At 51.1% G+C, this 23,490-nt stretch overlaps 1 protein-coding gene across 3 annotated transcripts in view; it reads left to right on the forward strand.

The window, feature by feature from the left end:
• The window catches only part of agap1 (ArfGAP with GTPase domain, ankyrin repeat and PH domain 1), a 158,748-nt gene that overhangs the window by 68,720 nt on the left and 66,538 nt on the right, over window positions 1–23,490 (forward strand). For all 3 annotated transcript variants that reach the window (XM_066688570.1, XM_066688568.1, XM_066688569.1), the window contains exons 2-8: window positions 2,235–2,293; window positions 3,566–3,653; window positions 9,969–10,054; window positions 10,686–10,845; window positions 12,878–13,012; window positions 22,033–22,160; window positions 22,714–22,869. In XM_066688570.1, coding sequence (XP_066544667.1) covers window positions 2,235–2,293; window positions 3,566–3,653; window positions 9,969–10,054; window positions 10,686–10,845; window positions 12,878–13,012; window positions 22,033–22,160; window positions 22,714–22,869 — 812 coding nt within the window. The remainder of the gene's footprint in view (window positions 1–2,234; window positions 2,294–3,565; window positions 3,654–9,968; window positions 10,055–10,685; window positions 10,846–12,877; window positions 13,013–22,032; window positions 22,161–22,713; window positions 22,870–23,490) is intronic.

Genomic DNA, 23,490 nt, shown 5'->3' on the forward strand with positions numbered 1-23,490 from the left:
GTTCGTCCTGGTGAAGAGGGAGCGCGCCGTTTGGTAGAGAGGAGAAACGCGCTGCTCTTTTCTCTCCTGGCTCTGAGGCGCCGAGAGTTGATATCCACACGGTGAAGGGGAGAATGTGTTGGAAGAATTGTGGGGGGGAAAGAGAAAAACCTAAAGTATGTTGTTGTTTCCGAGGTCCGCTGTGTGCGGGGGGTGCTGCTGGGAGACCGCCTCACCCCCCCACTGTAGTGGTTTTCCTTTCTGCACCAGCGCTCGGACCACCTGGACTGGCAATAGGGCTGCTGGGGTGATTGTGTATCACATATTGTGTGAGGAATCATTTCATAAAGGAAAAAAAACAATAATCACTAAATGTGTTTTGAGTGGGTTAATAATGAAGGTGTGTGTGTTTGTTTTGCTGTGCTGAATCATTAACGAGATGTTTCGAAGCTCCCTTGTTTTACAGCCAGAGGGTTTGTATTTTTTAATTTTTTCTCTTAAGGCCCAGTTTGTTAGCAAGTGAAGTGACACGATGTGGGTCAAGCAGAAAGTGGCGACTGCAGCAACTACTTACATTAATAATGCACACACACACTCATTCTCTCTCACTCACTCACTCACACACATTTACATAAACCTAACATTTTGCAGGTGCCGGCATGCTTCATAAATTACATACCAAGAAAACAAGCAAGCTATGATGTATCGAAAAGCCAAGGCAATCCAAACCGCTTTAATCTTGGGAGGAACAGGGCTGCCATGTTCCTTAAAGGTGTGTGTGTGTGTGTGTATGTGTATGTGTATGTGCTCGCCTGTGTGTCTCACAGGGCTGGGGTTCCTTGCCCTGGCTCGGGGTCCACTGTATTCACGGACGAATACAGGCACCAGGCGATGTTTTGTATGGTCTTGTTGCCTTGTGTTGCGAGTGTCCGCAGCCGTCGAGCTCCCCAGGGCTGCGGTGGTTTTATAACCGAGCCCGGCACCTCGAGCTGTGCTGCCCTGGTTTCCACGGAGGGAAAGGTGGCCTATTTTCAGAGCGAGGATGGCGGTCTGCTGGGTTTTGTCTGCTCCTGAAGTGGGCCAGACATGAGGGGGTGTAAAATATTAAAATGTAGGCTAAGCGGCTGGAAAGTGCGCCTGTGCTTCCTGCGCTGTGAGGACGGCGAAGAGAGGGTGGCCGTGTGAGGCTGATGGCTTCATCTCCGCAAAGTCGTGACGTGTAGATTGATCAAAGCTGCAGGCGAGACTCGGAGGCTTCTTGATGTCAATACACTCCTTTTTAAGTGTTATTTTATTTTATTGACACTGTAGTGGGTCATGCTTCCTTGCCATGGTGTACCGTCTATCTTAACAATCATAGCTTGATTTCATGGAGTTTATATTTTTTTTTAAGCAGTGCGGCAGAGTATCCTCAGTTCAGACTCCTTGTGGTGTTGGCCGCAGCCGCCCAGCCCTGCTCTGAATGGGGCGATCCAGGCCTGGCTGAGTGTCTGTTTCCCAGCTGATGGTTTAAAAATAAAGAGTGGAGTAGCTGTGAGAGAGACTGCGCTGGAGTCCTTGAGCACCAGACTCGGAGCTCAGCCCAGTGTCCGAGTGCGAGAGCTCTGTGCCACACAGCCCTGTGTTACACAATCCAGTGCAGTGAGCCCACAGGCCTGGCGAGATGCGGTGCGAGTGGCAGGGATCCCTCCTGTGTTCCTCGGCCGCTGGAAATGGGGTCACCCCCCAGCCTGCAGCACTGCCCCTGCAGAATTCTCTCTCTCCTTCCTTCCCTCCCTTTCTCTCTCCCTTTCTTTTCACTCATCTCATCAGACACACTATGTAGGCCATGGCCAGCCCTGGAGACCGCATTTGAGCTGGGCAGTTCTGAGCTGGCGGGTCGCTCCAGGCACAGCAGATGCACTGCTCTGCACTATGCTGGGCTGCACTGGTCTGTGTAGGGGCTCCATGCACTGGACTGCACTGGTCTGTGTCGGGACTCTAGTGAAGGCTTTTTGAAGTGTGTTGTAGTGGGGGGGCTGTGTCTAAGGACGGGATCGGTGTGGCATGTGGCTTTGTGTGGTATTCAATGGGGGTGGGTAGTGAGCTTGTGGGGCACATTGATGATTGGCTTCACTTTTGTACATTTTATACACATATTATTCAGACAATCCAGTAGGGTTTTTACACACAGCTCGGATATGTTACACGTCATAGTAATGGCTGTTCCTGTGACACCCCGACTGACCGGCCTGTCTGTGTTGTTTCTCTTGCAGATGCCTTTGTGAACAGTCAGGAGTGGACCCTGAGCCGATCGGTCCCCGAGCTCAAAGTGGTGAGTTCACCGTTACACACTCTTACACAATAAATCATAACAGCGATGATAATGCTGGAGAGTCTCTGTCCCCTCACATAGGATCACACGACTAAATACATCTGGAAGCCGATACATAAATACACAGAGTTCCTTGTGCTCCGTGACAGATGGCATTGGTGACGGCATCAGCCAATCACAGCGCACGCCCCCCTGAGAGCGCCACTGTGAGACCGAGCCGTGTGATTGGCCGGTTGCAGCAGTGCCTCAGTGACGTCACATGACTCGGCCGCTCCCCCCTGGGCTCGGGGCTAAAATGCATTGCTCACTTGTCCACGGCTCCCGAGACAACTGTGTTTACAGTTAGAAAGCCTGTGGCGTCCAGTTAGTTTTACTGATGCGTGTCGTCTGTCTGCGTTAGTCAGTCATGTGCGGTCGTGTCTTATTTGTAGGATCTGAAAATTAACCATATCAGGAGTGCCGGGCTTTTGACACCGATGCCCAGCAGTTAATTTCTTCCAAAGCCGGTGTTTGTATTCAAATAAATTAACCCCAAAGGGCAGCTCGTTAAAGGTTGCATTATAAAGCAGAGAGCCGCGCTGAGTGCTCTGTGCTGCTGTCACTCACTGAGCCGTTCCCCTCCCTAATCTGCATTAGTATTATAATCCCTCGCTGTAGGATTAGGGATTATTTATTATTAATACGTCCTTTCCTCCAACGGGATGTATGCGCAGACGGTGTCTCTGCTTGGCAATAATTACAGCGCGCCAGGCCTGCGGTGCCAGCGCTCCCCAGTGGTGCCAGTTTCTCTTCAGGGTCGTCGTGCCTTTCTGACAGATGCATCTACCCTGACGAGAGACGTGATCCTCAAAAGCAGGGCAGCCCAGAATCTGTCACTCAGCCCCCCAAAAATGCATGCGGTTCAGAATAGTTTGAGTGAAGTGGAGTCACATTTTTACAGAACCACGTGGACTAAGTCTATGAGAAGCCTTTCACTGCGAGTTTGTGCTCTGTTGTGGATGTGGACTGAGCTTACAAAGTGTATGACCGAAATCGTTTTGAGCTGCAGCATGTTTTGGGGGGCTGAGCTCTGATCCTATGATGTGTGCTCAGTGATAGTGGCGTGTCTTTGTGTCTCTGTCCTTCGGTTGGTAATCTATGACCATAATCGGACTGTGGTGTGAGGCTGAAGAGAGAGGACTGTGTATCTGTGTCTGCTGGGACTGAGCTCCGGACCCGAGCCCTGTCCCGGCCCCCTTCCTCAGCTGGTGCCGTGTGTTCCTGTTATTGCAGGGCATCGTGGGTAATCTGGCGAGCGGCAAGTCGGCGCTGGTGCACAGGTACCTGACCGGGACTTACGTGCAGGAGGAGTCGCCAGAAGGTAAGGGCAAGAGACTCGCCTGTGTCTCGCCTGTAACGTGTGTGTGCTTGTATGATTGTGTGCAAGTGTGTTTGAGTGATTGTGTGTGCATGTCTGAGATTGTGTGCCAGTGTGTATATGTACCCTGGCCCAGAGAGATAATACGAAAGCAACAGTAGGCCCACTCTGCCCGTGACTGGCTGTGAACTGTCCCAGGACGACGCCAGTCCCAGTATCCACACTGGAGCTGAAAGTCAGAAGCACCAGGCCCTGCTCACGGCCCCTGCGTGCTCCGCCCCCCCGCGTTGCCGAAAGTGCCCCATCCCGCGTCCCTTGAACCGGCGAGATGCTGAGCCGCGCGTCTCCAGGTCTGTGATGTAATTAAGAGCTCGTCTGAGACTCGGCGCCTCCGTCTCCGCGGCCATTCCACGCCAGAACCCTGATCGACCCGTGGTGTTGATAATTGGATTATGTGTGTATCAGTGTCCGGCGGCGGTCATTTACGAGAGCCGCGGTTTGTAAGTGATTGATTGACCTGGTTATCGACTGGTAATGCCAGGCGAACATCTCCACCTCGTTCCCATTGATCCGTGCGGACGGCCCTCAGAGAAGCATCCGGTTTGACATCTTATTTAACAACAATGACGACCAGCCTTCGTGCTTTTAAAACAGTGATGCGAAAGAAAAGCACTTTTCAAATATAAAATCGAGACAAAGCGAGATCTTTATGGGGGGAAAAGATTGATTTAACTTTGTGGTTCTGTGTTCAGGAGACCCAGTTTCTGTTGGCTTCCCTCGTCTCTTCCCTGGCTGCTGGGGGGCCCGTTCTGCTCGGAACACATGGGTTTCAGAGCCGGCGGTCGGGCGTTCGTGTTTCCGCTCAATAATGAAAAGGGGAAGAGTGTCCCCCGGTCACTGACAGCTTGTGAGGCCCCTAAGCGTCCCTCGTATCTCAAAGGCCTGCATTTCAATATTTAACCACCCGTTATTAATATCATTATTAATAGATTCGAGGCTCTGTGGATTGGTACTCACAGGATGAGAATCTTCAGGGCGTTTGTGAGGTCTGTCACACTGTTTTACTTATTTATGAATGTACTTATCAATGCGTCTATTTGCATGCGGAGGTAAATCTCGGTCTTACTGCCCCGTCCCGTCCGCCCTTTCTGCCAGGGTGGTTTAACAAACTCGGGCCAAAAGTACCAGGAATTGTAAAGGAATAATAACAGGAATATTAAAAGCTCTGGGTTGTATTCATAAGCCACTTTTTGAGAGGTTGTTGACACAGGAAATATTATCTTCTGTTTCCATGAACTAAAACAAACCCAGAACGGCTTATTTCAGTACACTGAGCGTTAAAGCCTCTCCATTTAAAATAAGGTCCTAGCGACTGTGCTTTATATAGATAGATATATCAAATAAAACAATCTGCTCTGGCCGGGGGCAGATTTCTTTCCCCCATCCCCAGCAGCTTGACTTGACTTGACTCCCCATAATGAATGAGCCCCCAGATGAACAGCTTTCCTATCGATTTATTAATCATTAGCACAACAAACGCGGGGGGCAGGCCTGAGCAGCGTGTGTTGGGACTTTAGTCTGAGGTTTCTTTTCCTTGGATCGATCTGCTGCTACTGCCTGGCTCTGTGTCGTCCCGGCACATCTGTCCCGTCCCACGTCTCTGGGAATGGGAAACACATCTGGAAGCACTGCCCTTTGAAATGTGGAGGGGGGGGCGGTTATATTCCGTCTTGTCAGGTTTAATTATTTTATACTCTACACTTCTGGCTGCTAAGATGGGAATAAGGAATGGATTTACTACAGGGGGAAAACATAAAATAAAGATTGACCTCTGTGTGGGGTTCAGGAGCCGCCTGAAGCCCAGCTCTGTCATCTTTTTCTTTTCTTTTCTGATTATAAATTTGTTCTCTAATAACGATCCAAAAACAACAACCACAGCTGATTTGTCGGGCCTTTCCGAAGCATCATCGTTTCAACCACACAAATGGCCTCCGTGCCATAGCCGGCTACAGACTGGAACAGTCGGTGTTCAGCCGTGACTTAACGCTATCCCAGTGAACGCCTGAATAGATCAGCCCGGGACACTCAGTGCATCTTTAAAATAAGAAATAGAGGCACTTCCTCGGTTTCCCCACATCTGGCTCGGTCTCACCACGGCAGCTCTGTAATCGAGAGGCTCTGGGAGAAGCCGAGTCCGCGGGTCGCCAACGTGTACAGCAGAGCGGTGCCAGCACACGACACGGAGGAATGTAAATAGCATGTTGCCTAAAATATGTCTGTTGTGAGGACTCGGACGTTTTTTTATAACGGCTGCGGGAAGTGCCTGCGCGGGGATCCGAGGCCTGAATCGCCAGAGCGTTTCTCCCCGTTTTATCTGTTCGTTTATTTACACCCATCAGTATTAGATCGGCGGTGTTGAGAGTGGATGATCCCCCTCTTAGTTCCTGGCTTAGTGGCGTTCGCTGGCACCATGGCAGGAATCTGGCCCGGCTCTCGCACCCAATGAAACTCCCTCGGGGCCCGGCGGCCCGGCGGCCCGGCGCTCGGTCTACTGATCTCTCCCCCCGTCTTCGCAATATCCTGGACTTTTCCTCCGCCACTGTAGGCGTGTGCGGCCTGTCTGGTTTTTGTTGGATATGTCTGTTGCTTCCCAGAATGAATCGAGGTGAGCCCGGGTGTGCCCTAAGAGGGTCTGAGAGGCTGTGTGTGCCCCCCCACCCAGAGAGAGAACTAAATCAGTGCTGGTGGTGGTCTGTCCCCCGCAGAGCTCTGGGAGACTGTGCTCTTAAAGGGACCGGCCTTTGATTTGGCAGTAATATTTATGAGCTGCGATATTTTTTAAATTCCACCCCAGCAATGCAGTGGATCAGGCCCTGCAGTTATTCGCATCAACACCGGAAAACATTCATCATAGGTATCCTTTCCTGTTCCCCCCCGCCCCCTCTATTTTTGTGAAAGTATGCAAATATTTTAAAGAGAGTGTCATACAGTTTACACGTCTCGTCCGGGGAACACGGTCCGCGAAGCTCGGATGAAAACGGTGGGAACTGATGGGAAGTCTTCGATTGAGCGTTTTATGTATTTATTTTGGTCTGGTCTCCCAGGTACCCCCGTCTGAGTGAGCCCTGGCCCCCCCATGTGGCCCCTGCAGTCTCAACGGGTGGCCCCTGCGAATATTACCGAATTAGCCTGTTGAGCTGTCCCAGATCCGTGCTTTTCTGGCTTCCCCTGTTCCTGTGCCTGAGCTCTGACCTCCCTCTCTCCAGCGCTGCTCGGGGTCGATTACCGTCTGTCTGTCTTATCTGCTGTGCATGGAATCGATCTGAGTCTTTGATTTGTTCTTGTTTTTCTTTTTATTTCCTCTCTCTCTCTTTGGCTGGCTGTCCCTTTTTTATAGCTGACATGGATGCAGGTAACTATACTCTCGCTCTGCCTCTTACTCTCACTTCTCTCTCTGCCTCTCTCTAGCCCTCTCACACCCCCCCCTCACTCTTGCTCTATCTCTCTCTCTCTCTCTCTCTCTCCTTCACTGTTTGTGTTCAGCGCCGTGTCCCTGCCCTCCCTTCATCCTCCATCCTCCATTCTCCCATCGCCCAATCAGAGACACGCTCACCCCAGCCATGTGATTGCTCGAACCCCTAACCCTACCCCATCCATTCCCCTTTTGCCGGAGTCGGTCACCACCTCACCCTTCGGCCGCCCCTCCCTGGCTGCTGTCACAGGGCTGGTGGGGGTCAGAGGGTGTCCGTTAGGCGTTTGTGTGAGATGGCAGTGCGGGGCTCCCCTCGACACCTGAGAGAAGAGTCTGAAGAGTCGGGGTGGGGGGTCCTTGTGATTAGTTGGCTGCAGGAAGTCGGACATCGGCCGGTGTCTTGACCTCTCTGTTCTGTCCTCTACAGCTCGGGGGGACAGCGTGCGAATGAGAGCGATTTCATAACGAGTCCCAGGACGTTTTCCTGTTCAGTGCATTGATTTTAAAGGGTGAAATAGTTATATACCTGTGTCCTGCATTATTGCAGAATTTGGAAGCAAGATAAACAATCCCACTTCCCAAGCATTCTTCAGAAACGCACACAGCCACTCCTTCACACACGAGGACAGGAGAGTAATTAAACCGAGCCTTCCACCCCCCTTCTTTCTGTCACACGCACAGACGTTGTCCTCAGGTTGTCAGGAGGGTGCGTTTGGACGGTTCTCCTCCACGCCTCCCCCTCAGCCCAGTAGTTGCCCCAGTGAGCCAGCCCTGCTCTGCCACAGACATTTCCCCCGGCCCACCCTCGCAGTCCATGCCGAATTGCTTTCTCTGAGCCGTGGGCTTTGTATCCGTGTCCTGTGACGTCCCACAATGCCCCACAGAGCCCCCGGGGGACGGTGCCTTCAGAGCGTCTCTAGTGCCACTACTTTAGCCAGGCAGTTTCCAGCTCCGATCACCCCCCACCCCTCCCGTACAGAAGCCCGCACTGACTTCCTGCCATGACATCACAGCTGGAAAATGTCTATTAATACCCGGCGCAGTGACCCGCCGGGCTGGCCGCACGGCTGCTTCCCAGCTCCCACTTCCTGTCCCGTGACAGCCGGAACAGACACCTACAATTATGGGAAAATGTGCTGGCAGCGCCGAGGGCCGGCCGGCTCCACCGCCACCACCGCTGCGGCTGCGGCTGCCGTTTCTCTCTCTCTCTCTCTCTCTCTGGGTTTTTCCTTCTCTTCACACTCCTTCTGCGGGTCGCACAGAGACGGCAGATCGTTTAGTCTACCTTTGCAGACAGAGAGAGGGATTCCGTGTTCTGTGTTCTGTTTCGTGTTCCATGACGTCTCCACCATGTGGGCCGGGTCGGTTGAACACCTCCCCGGTTATCTATTCCTGCATCGGCACACTCTGGAAAACATGCACAACACTGAGGGAGGAAACGGCAGGAGTCTGATAGTTTCCCAACGGACTGAGTCTCTTTTATTGGCCCTTCTGTGACGAGTCCAAGTGGGCGTTAGTGACCCACTGGGATATAGGTATTGACAGGACAGAGCAGAACACACACAGACCCACAGACCTACACCCACACACACTCACACACACTCTCTCTCACTCTCTCTCTCACACACACCCACAAGGATCTGATACGAAAATGGAAAGGAAATGCATTCTGTGCTTTTGCCTAATGTTGGTTCTGGAGGCCCCGATCGCCGGTCCCTCACTCCCTAGAGTGTCCGTCCAGCCGGTCCACAGGACAGCCAGTGCCCGCCGGCCTTAGATCCCGTGCCAGCCCGGCTCAGCCGTGGGCGCCGAGTCAGCCGGCTTTGTGTGGCGGGGGGGGAGGGGTTCCCTGCTCTGAGCCGCACGCGGAGAGATTAGTGTCGTTTAAACTACGATCTCTGTAAAGCTCTTCAGGATGAAATAAACCTGAGCTGTTCTGGCGGTGTTATGAAACCCACAGATCCGCTTAGCAGCCGTTAAAATGAAATGACTTTGCTGCCGCCGCGGCCCGGGAGGCGCTACTGTGTGGCGCTGCCGTGTGGACCTCAGCCGGGCCCGGGGACTGTCCCAGGCCGTGTGCGCGTGTCACGGTGCGATTGTATGTGAGGATCCATCCGGGCCCAGCATGCACTGCAGCAGGCTGTGACATCACTGGGGAATGTCCAGAGTTTCCTGTTTTTGTTTTCTTTGCAAGGATTCCTGTTCGGGAAAACCTTTGTTTTTCTGACGTGGGATGTACAACCTACTTGTTTTTTTGTCCTACTAAGTCTATTCTTGTTATTGTAATATATACTCGGTCAGAGGAGACGGTCTGTCCCTCCCCTTGTCCCGCACCTGCCTGCCTGCTCCGGGTACTGTGACACACTCAGCCAATAGGAGGTCCAGACTCCCTCCCATCCAACCAGACTCATCCCATCTATCTAACCCCCCACCCCGTGTTCACAGCTGTGACCCAGATGTGTCCTCCTCACCCCATCTCCACCGCGCACCGTAGGACTGTAGCTAGACCCCATCCAGTCGGGCGTGAGCCGGCGCCTCCATCTCCAGTAGCCAGCGCCTCACCCCTTCAACCCCTCGCGCTCCGGGCGGTTTTGTGTGACCAAAACTGCAAGGAGACGCGTGCGTGCGTTGTGCGTCTGTTGTGCGTCGTCCCTCTTGTGGAAAGTCGCAGTGAAATCAGGAAACGGGGCGAAAAAACATGCCAAACCACAAGAGTGCGTCTCCGGAGGCCCGGCTCTCGTTGGCCCGGAATTGGAACCCAACGTGGCGCCGCAGGGCACTGCCTCTTCCACAAGAGCCCCCCCAGCCCGGCCCGGCCGCCCCTCACTGCCTGCCTCTCTCCACAGGGGGCCGCTTCAAGAAGGAGATCGTGGTCGACGGGCAGAGCTACCTGCTGCTGATCCGAGATGAAGGGGGCCCCCCCGAGGCGCAGGTGGGTACTGCACCGGATCTGTAATGCGGCTGATGATGCGTGGCACCGTGACTGTGTCTGGGCTGCTGCGGTACCCGTGAGCACGGCACGGTACCCACAATGCTCCAGTACAGACCCGGCTCTATAAATGGGTGGTGGTGTCATGTGATATATATTGTAACAATTGTCAGTCGCCCTGGATAAGAAATGTAATAATAATGTGTGTAAACGTCTGTCTCAGTGATCCCTCTCCCTCTCTCTCTCTCTCTCTCTCTCTCAATTTTCAGTTCAGTATCTTTTTCAAATGGATGCTGTCAACTGCCCGTTTCAAATTCAAACTTCTGAATAACTGTCGCTTTCCAAAGCTGTTCTGTACAGGGACAGTTCTGTGTTGATTTTAAATATAATATTACATTGAATTACATTTACCTGATCTTCCACAGCTGCAGGTATAAAGCCTTTCCTTGAGGTTTTATTGATCTTCTTTTCATTTTTCTTTCTCTTTTCCTGTATTCCTGCCTCCATTTTCTTTCTCTCTCCTCTGCAGTTAAGTTCTTCATTTCGATTCTGATGGATCAAAAGTTTGTTTCTTAATCATCAACGTGGCTGACTTCAATGCGTTTTATTTTGTTTTTCTCCCTCTCTCTCTCAGTTCGCTCTCTGGGTGGACGCTGTCATCTTTGTGTTCAGTCTGGAGGAGGAGAACAGTTTCCAGACTGTGTATCACTACTACAGCCGCATGGCGAGCTACCGCAACACGGCGAGCTACCGCAACACGGCCGACCTCCCGCTGGTGCTGGTGGGAACGCAGGGTGAGAGACCTTAACCCCAAACCCCAAACCCTCACCCCTCACCCGACCGTCCTGCACGGGCTCAGAGTTCTTTACAGCTGGAATCGCTTCTCACGGGGGAAACGGCTCTGTCTCTCTCGTCACCGGGCATCTTTGCATCGCAAACCGAGTTGTTGTTGCTCTTCACTGTGGCGTCGGCGCCATCTAGTGTCCGATTCCAGTCCGAGCCGGAGAGAGTTTGAGTGCCGCAGATGAATGGATGATGAACAGCGTTGGTTTTTAAACTGAATGTAATAGTTTTTCAGAAGTGTTTTGGTTGCCCTTTGTAATATGAAATGGCTTTTATTTTGTCATATATTTGATGTGTTTATGAAGCATTGTTAGCGTTGGTGTGACTAGAGATGGATATTTTGATCGTATCCAGCCCGGGTTTAGTGTTGAGATGAGCGGGTCTCGTGGTCTCGCAGCGCCCCCTTGTGCCCAGAGAGAGGAAACCCACTGAGTTGAGAAATAAACTATGATACAGAATACATACATCTCCCTCCCCAACTCTCACACAACCCAAATATAAACTCTCCTCCCTCTCTCTAGCAGGCAGTGTGTATATACTCTATACCCGCTTAGATGTTACTTTTTAAATTGTGTAATAAGAGACTTGGTTCTTTAATAGGTTCTGTATACAATTCTATAACTTAACCTCTACTGTTTAAAATCATTAAAAGGCTTTGATTTAAAAAATATTTTGGAAATGATTATTTCAATTAAGGGTTCAATTAAGTAATCAACAGCAGGGTAGGGGCTCCTCCAGGAGCAGGGTTGGGGACTCTTGCTCTATACTGTCCCTCAGGCAAATTTATATGTTTTAATGTGTGGTTAGAAATCTGTGATCCTTATTTTTCATATGCCAAAGTTGCCCCCCCCCTGTGTATTTAAAACACACAAGGTCTGTTTGATATATTTGTCTCATCCTCATATTGTATATGTTGAAATGTGTTGTAGAAATTAACCTCACTGTATAAATTATATATGTGGATTACAGACTACGATGTTTTAAATATATATGTGGCTGCCGTACCTCTCAGTTACCAGTAGGGAGGAGAGTTGCACCGAGCAGAAGGGCAGGAGCGGCCTGTGTGCAGGGGGCAGCGTGTCATTTGTAGTCCAGTTCGCAGGGCAGCAGTGCCGTGTCTGGACCGTGCCGTGCAGGTGGCCGTCCTTCCCTCGTCCCTCTGATACGAACAGAGCTGTCGGTTCTCACGTCATCCATCCCAGACATTAAATCCGTAGCGGTGGAGGCAGATGCAGGTTATCACCGCTAGGTGTCGCCACACACCCATGCAAAGCTCTGGCCTACATGAAAAGACTGACCCGGTGTGGGAGCTCTCTGCGCAGCTGCACATCCGCCTACCTGTGAGGCAGAGAAGTGTCTGACGAGAAGAAACGCAGACACTGAGCACAGGGGTGTAGTTTACTATTAGTGGGGGGGTGAAATGAGGAGTGAATGAGGGTCCCAGCAGGTGGCCCCTCTCTGCCGCACTCATTCACGATCTGTCTCCCGATTCACAGTCAGCGGTGATGACAGATTTCGGTTCAAACACTCATATTGCACAGATGGTACAAATAGAAACATACATGGTTTATTTATGTTATCTTGGTTGATTGTATACATTGTTTAAGGTTGGTTTTGTTTTTCTGTCATCTGTCTGCCCTCTGGCTGCCCTGCGATGGGCGCTATACAAACACAAACCGATTAATCGAGACGTAAAGAAATACTATTTTTACTGCAATTAACTTAGATATTTACAACCAGTATTCTTAATAGTTCAGTCACAAGAAGAATTAATTCTGCTCCCGAAAGAATAGAAGAAATTAAACAAAATAGATAAAATAATAATTACCAACATATCACTGTGTCTGGTTCACTTTAACACTATAAATAACAGTATGTGTGTGTAACGCCACTTTGTGTTTGTGTATCTGTTTGCCTTCGTGTAGTCGTCCGTGTGCGTCTGTTCAACGCACTTCCTGACTCTGTGTGTCTCTGCTTCCCCAGACGCCATCAGCGCCTCGAACCCGCGCGTGATCGACGACTCCCGGGCACGCAAGCTGTCCACCGATCTGAAGCGCTGCACCTACTACGAGACCTGCGCCACCTACGGGCTCAACGTGGAGCGCGTCTTCCAGGATGGTGAGGCTGCCGGGATCGGTGCATCCACCGGGGGGAGCTCTCGGCCCGCTTATCTGGGGCGTAGAAGCCACAGGGGCGTCTCGGTGTCGTGGGAGAGGGAGGGAGCGCCTCGGGTCGCTTCTCCAGGGGTGAACTCGGAGGTCAGAGGTCGCGTGTGTCTCACGGTGATGCCGTTTGTGCCGATAATGAGCTCATCCGCACCTTGGTGCCGTGCGTGACGGTGCCTATCACTCTGATGTCTGATGGGGGTCTCGTCACGCAGACGCCCCCGAGCCTCTGAAGCACAGAGCAAGACGAGACGTAGCGTCTATATTTAAACGTAGTGAATGTGAAGACATCTACAAATATCAGAGCTTTGTCAGTTAGGGATCTGTATCTATAATAATAATCAGATTATGATACTAAGGACAATAATGTTGCGCTGTTTTGTGTAACATGTCTGAGCGCTGTGTTGTGTGCTGTGTAGCGGTTTGCAAAGCAGTATTTAGGCCATACACTAAATGCCTGGTTATTATCCAATTAATTATGACACTGCTTGGCTGAAGTGAAGTGTACTGTCGTTTAGCACACTCTGAATTGTGAATAAGTGTGTGTGCGCATGTGTGTGTCACTGCTGTGTCTGTCAGCTGCAGCGAATGGGAGCAAGAAAAGGCCAAGCCCCTTATTATTACTGACGCTGTCTCCTTGCATTTTTCATTTCATTATCCTCAATTAATCACGTGTTTTAATTATCCAGCAAAGTGGAATTCACTGATGAGGCTGAAAATGATTATTTTAATGTTTCGTGTCGCTGCAGTGTCTTGACAGCAGTGTTCTGCCTGAAGCACTGTGTGTGTGTGTGTGTCAGAGAGAGAGAGAGAGAGAGAGTGTGTGTGTGTGTGTGTGTGTGTCAGAGAGAGAGAGAGTGTGTGTGTGTGTGTGAGAGTGAGAGAGAGTGTGTGTGTGTCAGAGAGAGATTGTGTGTGTGTGTTTGCACTGTGTTTGTGTCAGTGTGTGTCAGAGAGAGTGTGTGTGAGTGTGTGTGTGTGTGTGTGTCAGAGAGAGAGAGTGTGTGTGTGTGTGTGTGTGTGTCAGAGAGAGAGAGTGTGTGTGTGTGTGTCAGAGAGAGAGTGTGTGTGAGTGTGTGTGTGTGTGTGTGAGTGTGTGTCAGAGAGAGAGTGTGTGAGTGTGTGTGTGTGTCAGAGAGAGAGAGTGTGTGTGTGTGTGTGTGAGTGTGTGTCAGAGAGAGAGTGTGTGTGAGTGTGTCAGAGAGAGAGTGTGTGTGAGTGTGTGTGTGTGTGAGTGTGTCAGAGAGAGAGTGTGTGTGTGAGTGTGTGTTTGCACTGTGTGTGTGTGTGTGTCAGAGAGAGAGTGTGTGCTCATGTGTGTGTTTGCACTGTGTGTTTAGATTGCCTGAATTAGCCTAATGCTCCCATCAAAGCATTACATTTGCCATTATTATTTATTCACATGACCTTAATTTTGAGTTTGGGATTTGAGCTATTAAAAATAATAATGACAGGGAAGAGCTGTCCTCTCTTATTGTTGTTATTAATGTCTTCCCCTTACAGATAGATGCTTTACTGTGTCTTAGTCAGAAGGAGAGAGAATAAACAGAGAATTGTATAAAAGCGCGGAGATGTTTTCCCTGGGTTTGCCCTCCTGCAGTTATTATATTAATGATCCAATATTAAAATAGTAGTAACTACTTGTAGTAAAAAAAAATTGTAGTAACTAATAGACCATGTGTGTATAATTTATAATGTAAAATATTGAGCATCTGCTTTATTAGACATTTCTGTGAAGCATTTTTATTTATTTATATTTTGAAATGTCTCTTGTGCTCCTGTGCCAGTGTGTGGGGTCAGGGGTCAAGTTTTAATCACAGATGACCGTTAAAACGCCGCCCTGTCAATTGAACACACGGCTGCACCGGCCGAGCATCGTCAACAGACGCCTCCTGCCCGCCGCGGCGCTGGGGTGGCTGGGTGTTCATACCCAAACAAGAAGGGGGTGAATGTGCCGCCTGGATCAGCCCTTGACAGGCAGGCAGGGCGGCGGCACGGCGGTGATTGAGCCTGGCGCGGTGCGTCCGGATGCGCGGCCCGTAACGGACGGCTCGGATATGTTTGAACTCAAGTGTAATTAACGCAGATTGCTCTGATCAAGGTAGAGCCCTTCCTTTGTTATCTGCTGAACGCGAGCGGACGGAGTTTGCCCGAGCCGTCACTAATGTGCCGCTCACAATGCTGCCGTAATTGTCAATCAGCGCAATTATGCTGCTGCACGAAGGATCGTGGGCATCTACCTAATTAGGGCATTCTGAGGGACATAAACACGACAAGCCGGGGACTTAATTGAATTGTACTTGTTAATAACAGTTATTGCTCAATTGTACGGCAGAAATCGCGGAAAACAGAAACAAAGAGCAATAACCATTATAGAGATTTGTTTTCAGCGCGCCTCAGTTACGGTTGCCATTGCGTGATTGCGGTTTTCATTACGGCTTCCCCCATTAGAGCTGCAGTTGGCCCCCAGTCTCTGTGTTGTGCGCTCGCTACCAAGACAAAGACGGCGGGGGGGGCTGTGTCTTCTGTTTTCTGTTCCAACTGGAACTCTGTCAATTACTTAATTGGCATGTTTGGTCCATTGTGCAATTAGACATATTCAGCATTAGTTTAAAGGGTCTCTTTACCTTCATGGCTTGAGAAGATTTTCCTGGATTCTTGGTGCCACTTCCTGTTCCATGATTTTGGGTTGTGTCGTCGTGTCCTGCGCAGCGCTGGGTCCCTGAGGGTTGTGAGTGTGTGTTCTTGGTGTGGTGGACCCCTCGGCAGGGCCCCGAGCCTCACCCCCGTGGCCTCCCTGCCCCCCTGTGGCCTCCTGGCTCGGTCTCTGGAGGCGGCCGTACTCAGTCCTGCTGGAACTCTCTAATGCAGTTTCCTGGGCTGAAGACGTGATGATGTATTTTGATGGCAAGTGCCAACAGTTAATTACTGTAAACACGTTTACAAGAGCGGCACCTAAAAGAGTTCGCCGCACAGCGTTCACACATGCAGCGAGGGGTGCGCTCCCCGGCAGGGGGCGGGCCGTGTGTGTGTATGGCAGTGTGTGTGACAGTTGTGTACAAGATGCACGCACACTAAAGTCAAGCATGTACTCCTGTGTCTGTGTGTCTGTAAATGTGTGTCTGTGAACTACGTGTCTGTGTATATATATCTGTACACGTGTGTGTGTCTGTCTGTCTATCTGGACGCTTCTCCTCGGACGTGGGCAGCTCCAGGTCTGTGTTAAGTGCGTTATCTCCAGCGCGTTGTCGTTTGTGTACCTCTCATTCATTTACATAAAGCAAAGCAGAGACCGGCGCTCAGAATGGGGGACCGAGAGCAGAAACTACTGCTTTAAAAAATACATCACATTTACCATTAAAAATAATTGGTCCAGTTATCTAAGTAAATGTATAATAATTCATCCTGCGAAAGAAAAGAAAAAGCAATTTATTTAAATAGGGTCAACTGCGAGGAGCAGCTTCTGCCGTCTGGATTAAATCACCGGACAGGCCTTGATGTAAACAGCGTGTAATATGCGTTATAAGTAATAAACTGCAAGTCCATTAAGCACGCGGGGTTTATTGGGTCAGGGATTGTCTTGTTGTGTGATGGCAGCGCGGGGAGACGGGGGAGGGGGAGAGGGCATCCATTCACCGGCTAATTTAATTATCCCAATTATCATTGCGCGCGCACAGCCACGGCCCTGTCAGAGCGGACAGAGCAGGGCGGCTCGTTAGAGCTCGGTAACGAAGGACGCCGACGACGCTGTACGGGACGGGGAGAGAGGTGCGAGGGCCGAGCGGGCTTTAAAGGTCATTACTGTGATTAACGATGACGATGATGATAAAAATAATTGTCACTGGTTTGTGCTGCAGCATCTGAGTTTTCTTGTGATTGAGTAGTACTGTGAGTACTCTTAAAACTGTTACTACAACTACTAATGATACATAGTTAATTAAATTAATATGAAATAAAAACAGTTTGTAACAGAATACGGGTCAATTCGAGAGCCTCCCTTTGAAGGCAGCAGCATCCCTGCTGGGTTCTCGCTCTTTGGAAGCAACAGGGGGTGAGCCGTGTGGTGGTGCCATCTGCCGGGCTGCCAGGGCGGAAGGTGGGTCGTGCGGTCGGCACAGGGTGCCTCATCCGGAGTGGCATTCGCCGCAGGCTCTGGTCTGCGTAACGCCGAACGGCACATCCGTATCGCCGAGCGGGAGGCGGAGGAAGCGAGGCGGGCAGCGACGGGAGGCCGCGGAGCTCTGGCACGGATCCTCCGCCTCCCGCTCGGCGACCCCCTGGTCGGGCGTGTGATTAAAACAAATGAGTTCTGGAGTGTTTTGATAACAAACTGAACTGTGCGTCGTCCCGGATCAGTATCACCCTTTCGCTCATCAGGCGACGGGCCCAACGGCCGCAGAATAAACAAACACAGCCCTCCGCCAGCTGTGCCGTCCCTCTCCTCCTGCCCCCCCACCTCCCCGTCCTCCGGTCTCAGATGCTGCCCCCCCCCGGGGACCCCGGCAAGTCAGATGGAGGGGGGGGTGAGCGAGGGTCACGCAGACACGAGAGCAGGTCTCGGGAATTGTTTAATTACTGGGCCGTAAGTGAGGTACAACGCTGACCTTTTCCCCCGGTCCCTCGCGGGCGGCTCCTGTGACACGCGCTCTTTATGACTCATTAGCTAATATTTATAGCGTTTCACCGCTAACGGACCTGACAGGGCTGTAATGAACTCTCCGGGACGCGCCGGCCCGGCCACCGCCACTCCCGCGCCTGTCCGCTCCGCTGAGCATCTGCGGGGGAAAAGGTTAGCCGTCTCCACACAGGCGGCCTCCCTCACTCTCTCTCTCCTCTCTTTGCCCCTCTCCTGCTTCCTGTCTCTCTCGCTCTCTCCTCCTCATCCTCTGTCTACCTTTCCTTCTCCCACTCTTAGTTTCCCTTTTTATTTCCTTCATCTCTCTCTCTCTCTCTAGGATCTCTCATTCTCCCTCTCCCCCTTCCTGTTGCTCTCCCTCTTTTCTTTCTCATCTCTGTGTGTATTTTCCTGAAAGCCCTGTTTCTCCGCAGTGTGCCATGTCTGACTAAAACCTAGTTTTCTTTACTCCCTTAATAGCAGATCTGTTGCTTTTCTTGGTCCAGACTACCTGGTGCTTCTTGTCCCTATTCTGTGTGTCTGTGTGTGTGTGTCTGTGTATGTGTGTCTGTGTGTGTCTGTGTGTGTGCGTCTGTGTGTGTGTATGTGTGTCTATGTGTCTGTGTGTGTGTGTGTCTTTGTCTGTGTGTCTGTGTGTAGTGCTCCCCTGTTCCCAGCTGAGCGTCCTGACAGCGGTGCTCTGTGGTTTAACTACCAAACACTTTAATATATAACACAGCTGACTTTCATATCAATCACATCAAATACATAAATAAATACAGAGAGAGAGATCTCAGCCTGCTCTCTGAATCCCCGTCCCCGTGCCGCCGTGGCACCGCGTGGCCCCCAGGTGGCAGCAGTGCGGGCAGCAGCGGGGCTGTGCACTAATTATTTGTCATGTGGATGAAAGCTGGGTGTCTAACGATGACGGACAGCACTAATGATTTCTTTTGAAACGGAGTGAAGTATGGGTTATTAATAGCTATGCTTTACATTAGGGCCGGGGCTTTACATTGCACCGGGGCTCTGGAGCAGCGCGTGGGGGGGGTACGCACCTCCCCGGCCTCCTCCAGACGGCGCAGTGTGGCGTGGCCGCAGCGCGCCGGCCAAGGGCCCCAGGGAGCAGGGTTGAGGTGCTGTCAGTGGCCCCCCATATATATTTATAGATCTGTTTTGTTTTGTTCCTCTCCTCGAGTCACTGAGACCGTGCGTTCGAGTTCGAGGCACTATAAACACTGAGGAACACGTCTGGTTAAACTTCAGGTGGTTGTGTGTTGTTGTTGTTGTTTTTAAAGCCACTCCTGTCAGTGCTGCTGAATAAGGCTTTGCTGCTTTTTAAAATAATCTCTCTCTCGTCCCGTCTGTCTTTAACGAGGACACCTGTATTTATTCTCCGTGCCGTTCTGTGTTGGCTTAATCGGCTGTAGGAAACGTTGCTTTGCGTTCGTTTGCGTCTGCCGTGGTTTTGTTCTGTACACGCTCTGAGGGTCTTGGCACTCTCGGATACGTGTGAGAAGTTTGGACGGTGATCAGGTTTTGTTTCCGTGGTCCTCTTAATCAGCTGTGTGTGGGGGCAAGCGGGTGGGTTTGATTTAATCAGGAGTCCAGTCTGCTCCTATCGGGCTGGAGAGCAGGCCGGTGCGTTCAGAGCAAAGCGAACTGGAGCGCGGCACTAGTACGGGCCCCCGCTGCAATAACAACAGCAGCAGCAGCAGAGGTGATAATCATAATCAGTATTATTTACCACCATCGTAGTGCCATGCTTTATGAGGACCTGGCTGCCGAGCATTCGAGGACAGTGGCCTCCTCACCGTCACTCGGGCGCTCGTTTCTTTTCCCTCGCCCCCTCTCTTCGCGGGAGCTGTCATAAATCTGATCGAATGTGATGCGTTTCCATTAGGATAAATGGCCAGCTCTCAAGAGGGAACAGAGATTGATGGTTAAAGTTAAATGGTATTAGCCGCGCAGTTTAAATATTTAACACGGTCTTATCATAACTGTTCTTAACACTTAAAGTAATATACAGCCCGACGCGTCTCCCTGCGAGCGCACGGGCCCAGAGAGGGGTGGCCGTGTGTCCGTCGGTCGCCTCGTTCGGCCGGGGGGTGTTGCCCTTCCGCCGTGGCACTGTGCAGCTGTGGGGGGCGGCTGGCACTGGCGGCTGTAATGGACACCGTGCTTGCAGTGTTTAGCCGCTCCGCAGTGACAATTCGAGGGCAGCAGCTTGAGAGCAACTACCATGATTTACCGTACGCTGTGAAGTGCAGTCGAGCTGACCCTTGACCCCAGGCTGACCTATTGACCTCTGTGTGTTGAGGTTCTTTGTGTAGAAATGCAAGAAGGGAGGAAACACGACTTTTTTTTTGGTCATCGGTGCGTGTGTGTCACTACCCTCTCTTCTCTCTTTCTCTCTTACTACCATCTCTCTCTCTCTACCATTGCACTCTCGCTTTTTCTCTCTCTCTCGATCACAGTGCACTCTTCTTTGTTGAGGTCATTATTTTGCCTCTGCCAGCCACTGTTCACCCCCCTGGCTGGCTGGGCAGTGCCGCTCTGGGCTCGGAGAGGGGGATGCATTTCCACTCCAGATGTTCAGGGACGGACGCAGGTGCAGATTCAGGCCCCTCCCCCACAGCTGGCCGCAGTAAGACGCTGTGTTGGTCTTGGGCTCTGGCCCGGTGGTGAAGGAGCTCGTCTTGTGCACGTGCCTGGTGGTCGATTTTATGTAACGTAAGGGAGTCTTTCCTCTTGCTCAATTAGTGGAAAGGGCCGTTAGTTCCAGGCGTGACTTGGGCCCCAGTGGCTCCGTCTCACAGCAGGCCGGGCTCGGGCAGCCATGCAAGTTCGGCCCTGGGGGAGAAGACGCACAAAAACGCAACTTGTGTGCGAGTTTTACGGTCCCGCGCGGCCTGTGGGACTTTGGCTCAGTCCCACAGAGACGCATGCCCTTGGACTCCCGCTCTCACCTGAAGGTAAATGTTTATTGCTGGCCTGTCATTAAACTTCAGGAGTTTAATAGGACCAATTAAAACAATAGCTTCATTTCCGACAAATTGAAAGTGTGCGAGGTTTATTGGGGTACCGAATGGCAGAGAGAGAGAGAGAGATGGATGGAGAGAGGGAGGTGGAGATGATGGGTGGAATTAACCCCTTCTCTCCCAGATGCTGGGTTTACACACCAGTTAGTGCTACACAGATGTGAATTGCTGCTGAAGATGCTTAGCTTGCATCATTTCCCTCTCTCTCTCTCTCTCTCTCTCTCTCTCTCTCTCTTTTGTGTTCTATCTTTATTTACAGTCACAGTCAAATGCCACTCAGTAGGCACAAATATTTCCCCCCAGTCAGTATTTTTGAATTCAGTTGATTGCAGTTCCTCAAATTCAACTCCTTCCTAGGAGAGGTGAGCTGCCAGTGCGCTCCAGCCCCTTGAGTGAGCTGCTCCCAGAGGTATTGTGGGGTGGGGGGGAAGAAACCAAACCAAAAAGAAATACAACACACTCCTAATTAAAAAATAAAGATTAATTCTCCCCTGGCCTTTTCCTCTCGACCTTCCCTCTTAAACCCTGCCTCATCGTGTAATGATTAAAAAAGAAATTCTGAAATGCAACCGGCACTTCCCCCCCCCGCCCTTAAAAATTGATCGATCATGTCAATAGATCCGAAATGACAAAGTGTTTCGATATTCGGCTGCAATTTTTCAGTGATTATGGGCAGACAGAGCTGGGATCAATAGGCCGTATGGAGTGGGATTAATTCATGTTGCCCTTTCGATATGATAATAGCCCGATCAGCCGAAGAATAATGAAGCGCTCAAGACAGAGGGCCGTAATAATTGTTAAATAATTGCAGAGTCTGTAGTCGTAACAAATCTCCCCCCCGCGTGGGTAGCCGCACCGCAGAGCTGTCCCAGGCGTCCCGGAGACGAGACGGACGAGGAAATTAACACGTCGATACCATCCCCCTGCGTCAGCACTCCTGCAGGGGCCGTGGGCCGGTCAGGCCTGGCGTTTCACCGGCCCCCTCACCCCTCCGTCAGCGCCTCGAAAACCCCGAGCCCCCTGGAACTCTGTGGCGCAGTTGATATTTTATGTGTGCCCACGTTCTGCTGCTCCCACCGAGCGCGGTGTTGTGAGACTGAGAGAGAGCGAGGGATGGAGGGAGAGAGAGAGAGAGAGGGATGTGGGAGAGGGCACATCTGGAGTGGGGCAGCTGTTCATAAGCAGTGGGAACTTCTGATCGTGACTAAGTGTCTTCCTGTGCTGCTTCAGTGTCCTTGCTGTGTAGTTGTGTCTAAAGCCCAGCTCCGGCCGTCTGCGTTGTGTAGTTGTGTCTAACTGTTTATTCTGTCTGTGTTGCAGTTGCCCAGAAGATCGTGGCCACCAGGAAGAAGCAGCAGCTGTCCATCGGGCCCTGCAAATCGCTGCCCAACTCGCCCAGCCACTCGTCTGTCTGCTCTGCGCCCGTCTCCGCCGTGCACATCAGCCAGGTGGGCGCCGCACGGCAACACTGCGACCCGCCCACGCAACTGCACACACACCGGCACTGCGACGCGCCCACGCAACTGCACACACACCGGCACTGCGACACGACCACACGCTGGCACTGCGACACAACCGCACAACTGCACACACGACCGCACACCGGCACTGTAACACTATCCCTCTCTCCCTCTCTCCCTCTCTGTGGTTGTGTCAGTGCAGCTCATTTATTACAGGCGGGCGAATCCAGCAGATTAGTGGAAAGGTTTACGATCACATTCCCGATCCTCAGCTCCGTTTCTTTTTAGTTTACAGTCATCCTCACGGCCCATGAAGTTAGCATGTCGTCTGTCCGCTAGATATATAAACACAACATGCAACACCGACCATGTGAGAGCAGTGCATTCTGGGTAAGGGACACACACTGTAGTTCCTGACTGTACTGTAGCTTCTGTTGGGTCGGGGGTGTCTGGTGAACTCTCTCATTTAATAGGTTATTAACTCTTTAACTTTTCGGTAACCATCAGCTCCGTCTCACTCTCTCTCTCCCTCTCTCCGCAGACGAGCAACGGGGGCGGCAGTCTGAGCGATTACTCCTCCTCCGTGCCCTCCACGCCGAGCACCAGCCAGAAGGAGCTGCGCATCGACGTCCCTCAGACGGCCAACACGCCCACCCCCGTCCGCAAGCAGTCCAAGCGCCGCTCCAACCTCTTCACTGTGAGTGCCCCAGAACCCGGCACCGCACCAAGCAGCGCAGAACCGACCCACACCGATAGAGAGCACAGCGCGGATAGGAAAAACACCGCCCCGCATTGTCTTTAACTATGAAGCGTCATTTCAGGATAATTACCCAGACTGTATTTGCATGTAAAATGTGGAAATGGCGTGTTTCTCCCGTGTTTTCGTCATTTTTACCCCATTTACTGGAGTATTATAGTTAAGTGACTGAACTTTACGTCTTTTTTGAGAGAATCCATGTAAAATACTATTCTTCAAGAAATGTCCGGTTTACAGCACTTACGTTATATTTTTTTTAAAAGTCATCAAAAATAAAGTTAAGATGTTCTAGTGTACGAAAAACACAAAAAACTCAAAATCGATTCTATAGAAACCCATTTTACTTGTTTTCCCAGTGTTGAGAACACGGTATTTGTGACTTTTTACTGTTTTTTTGGTGGAGCATCACTCATATATACAGACAGGTGACAAATTAAAGGAAAAACCTGAATTAATGAGTGGAGGAACATATCCTCCAAACAGGTGAACTGCATGATACAATTAAGCAATTAACATCCTATCCTGCTCTGTGCATGTATACAAATGCTGAGCAGCCCAGTT

This window comes from Amia ocellicauda, chromosome 16, assembly GCF_036373705.1.
Source record: "Amia ocellicauda isolate fAmiCal2 chromosome 16, fAmiCal2.hap1, whole genome shotgun sequence".
In the NCBI taxonomy this organism is placed as follows: Eukaryota; Metazoa; Chordata; class Actinopteri; order Amiiformes; family Amiidae; genus Amia; species Amia ocellicauda.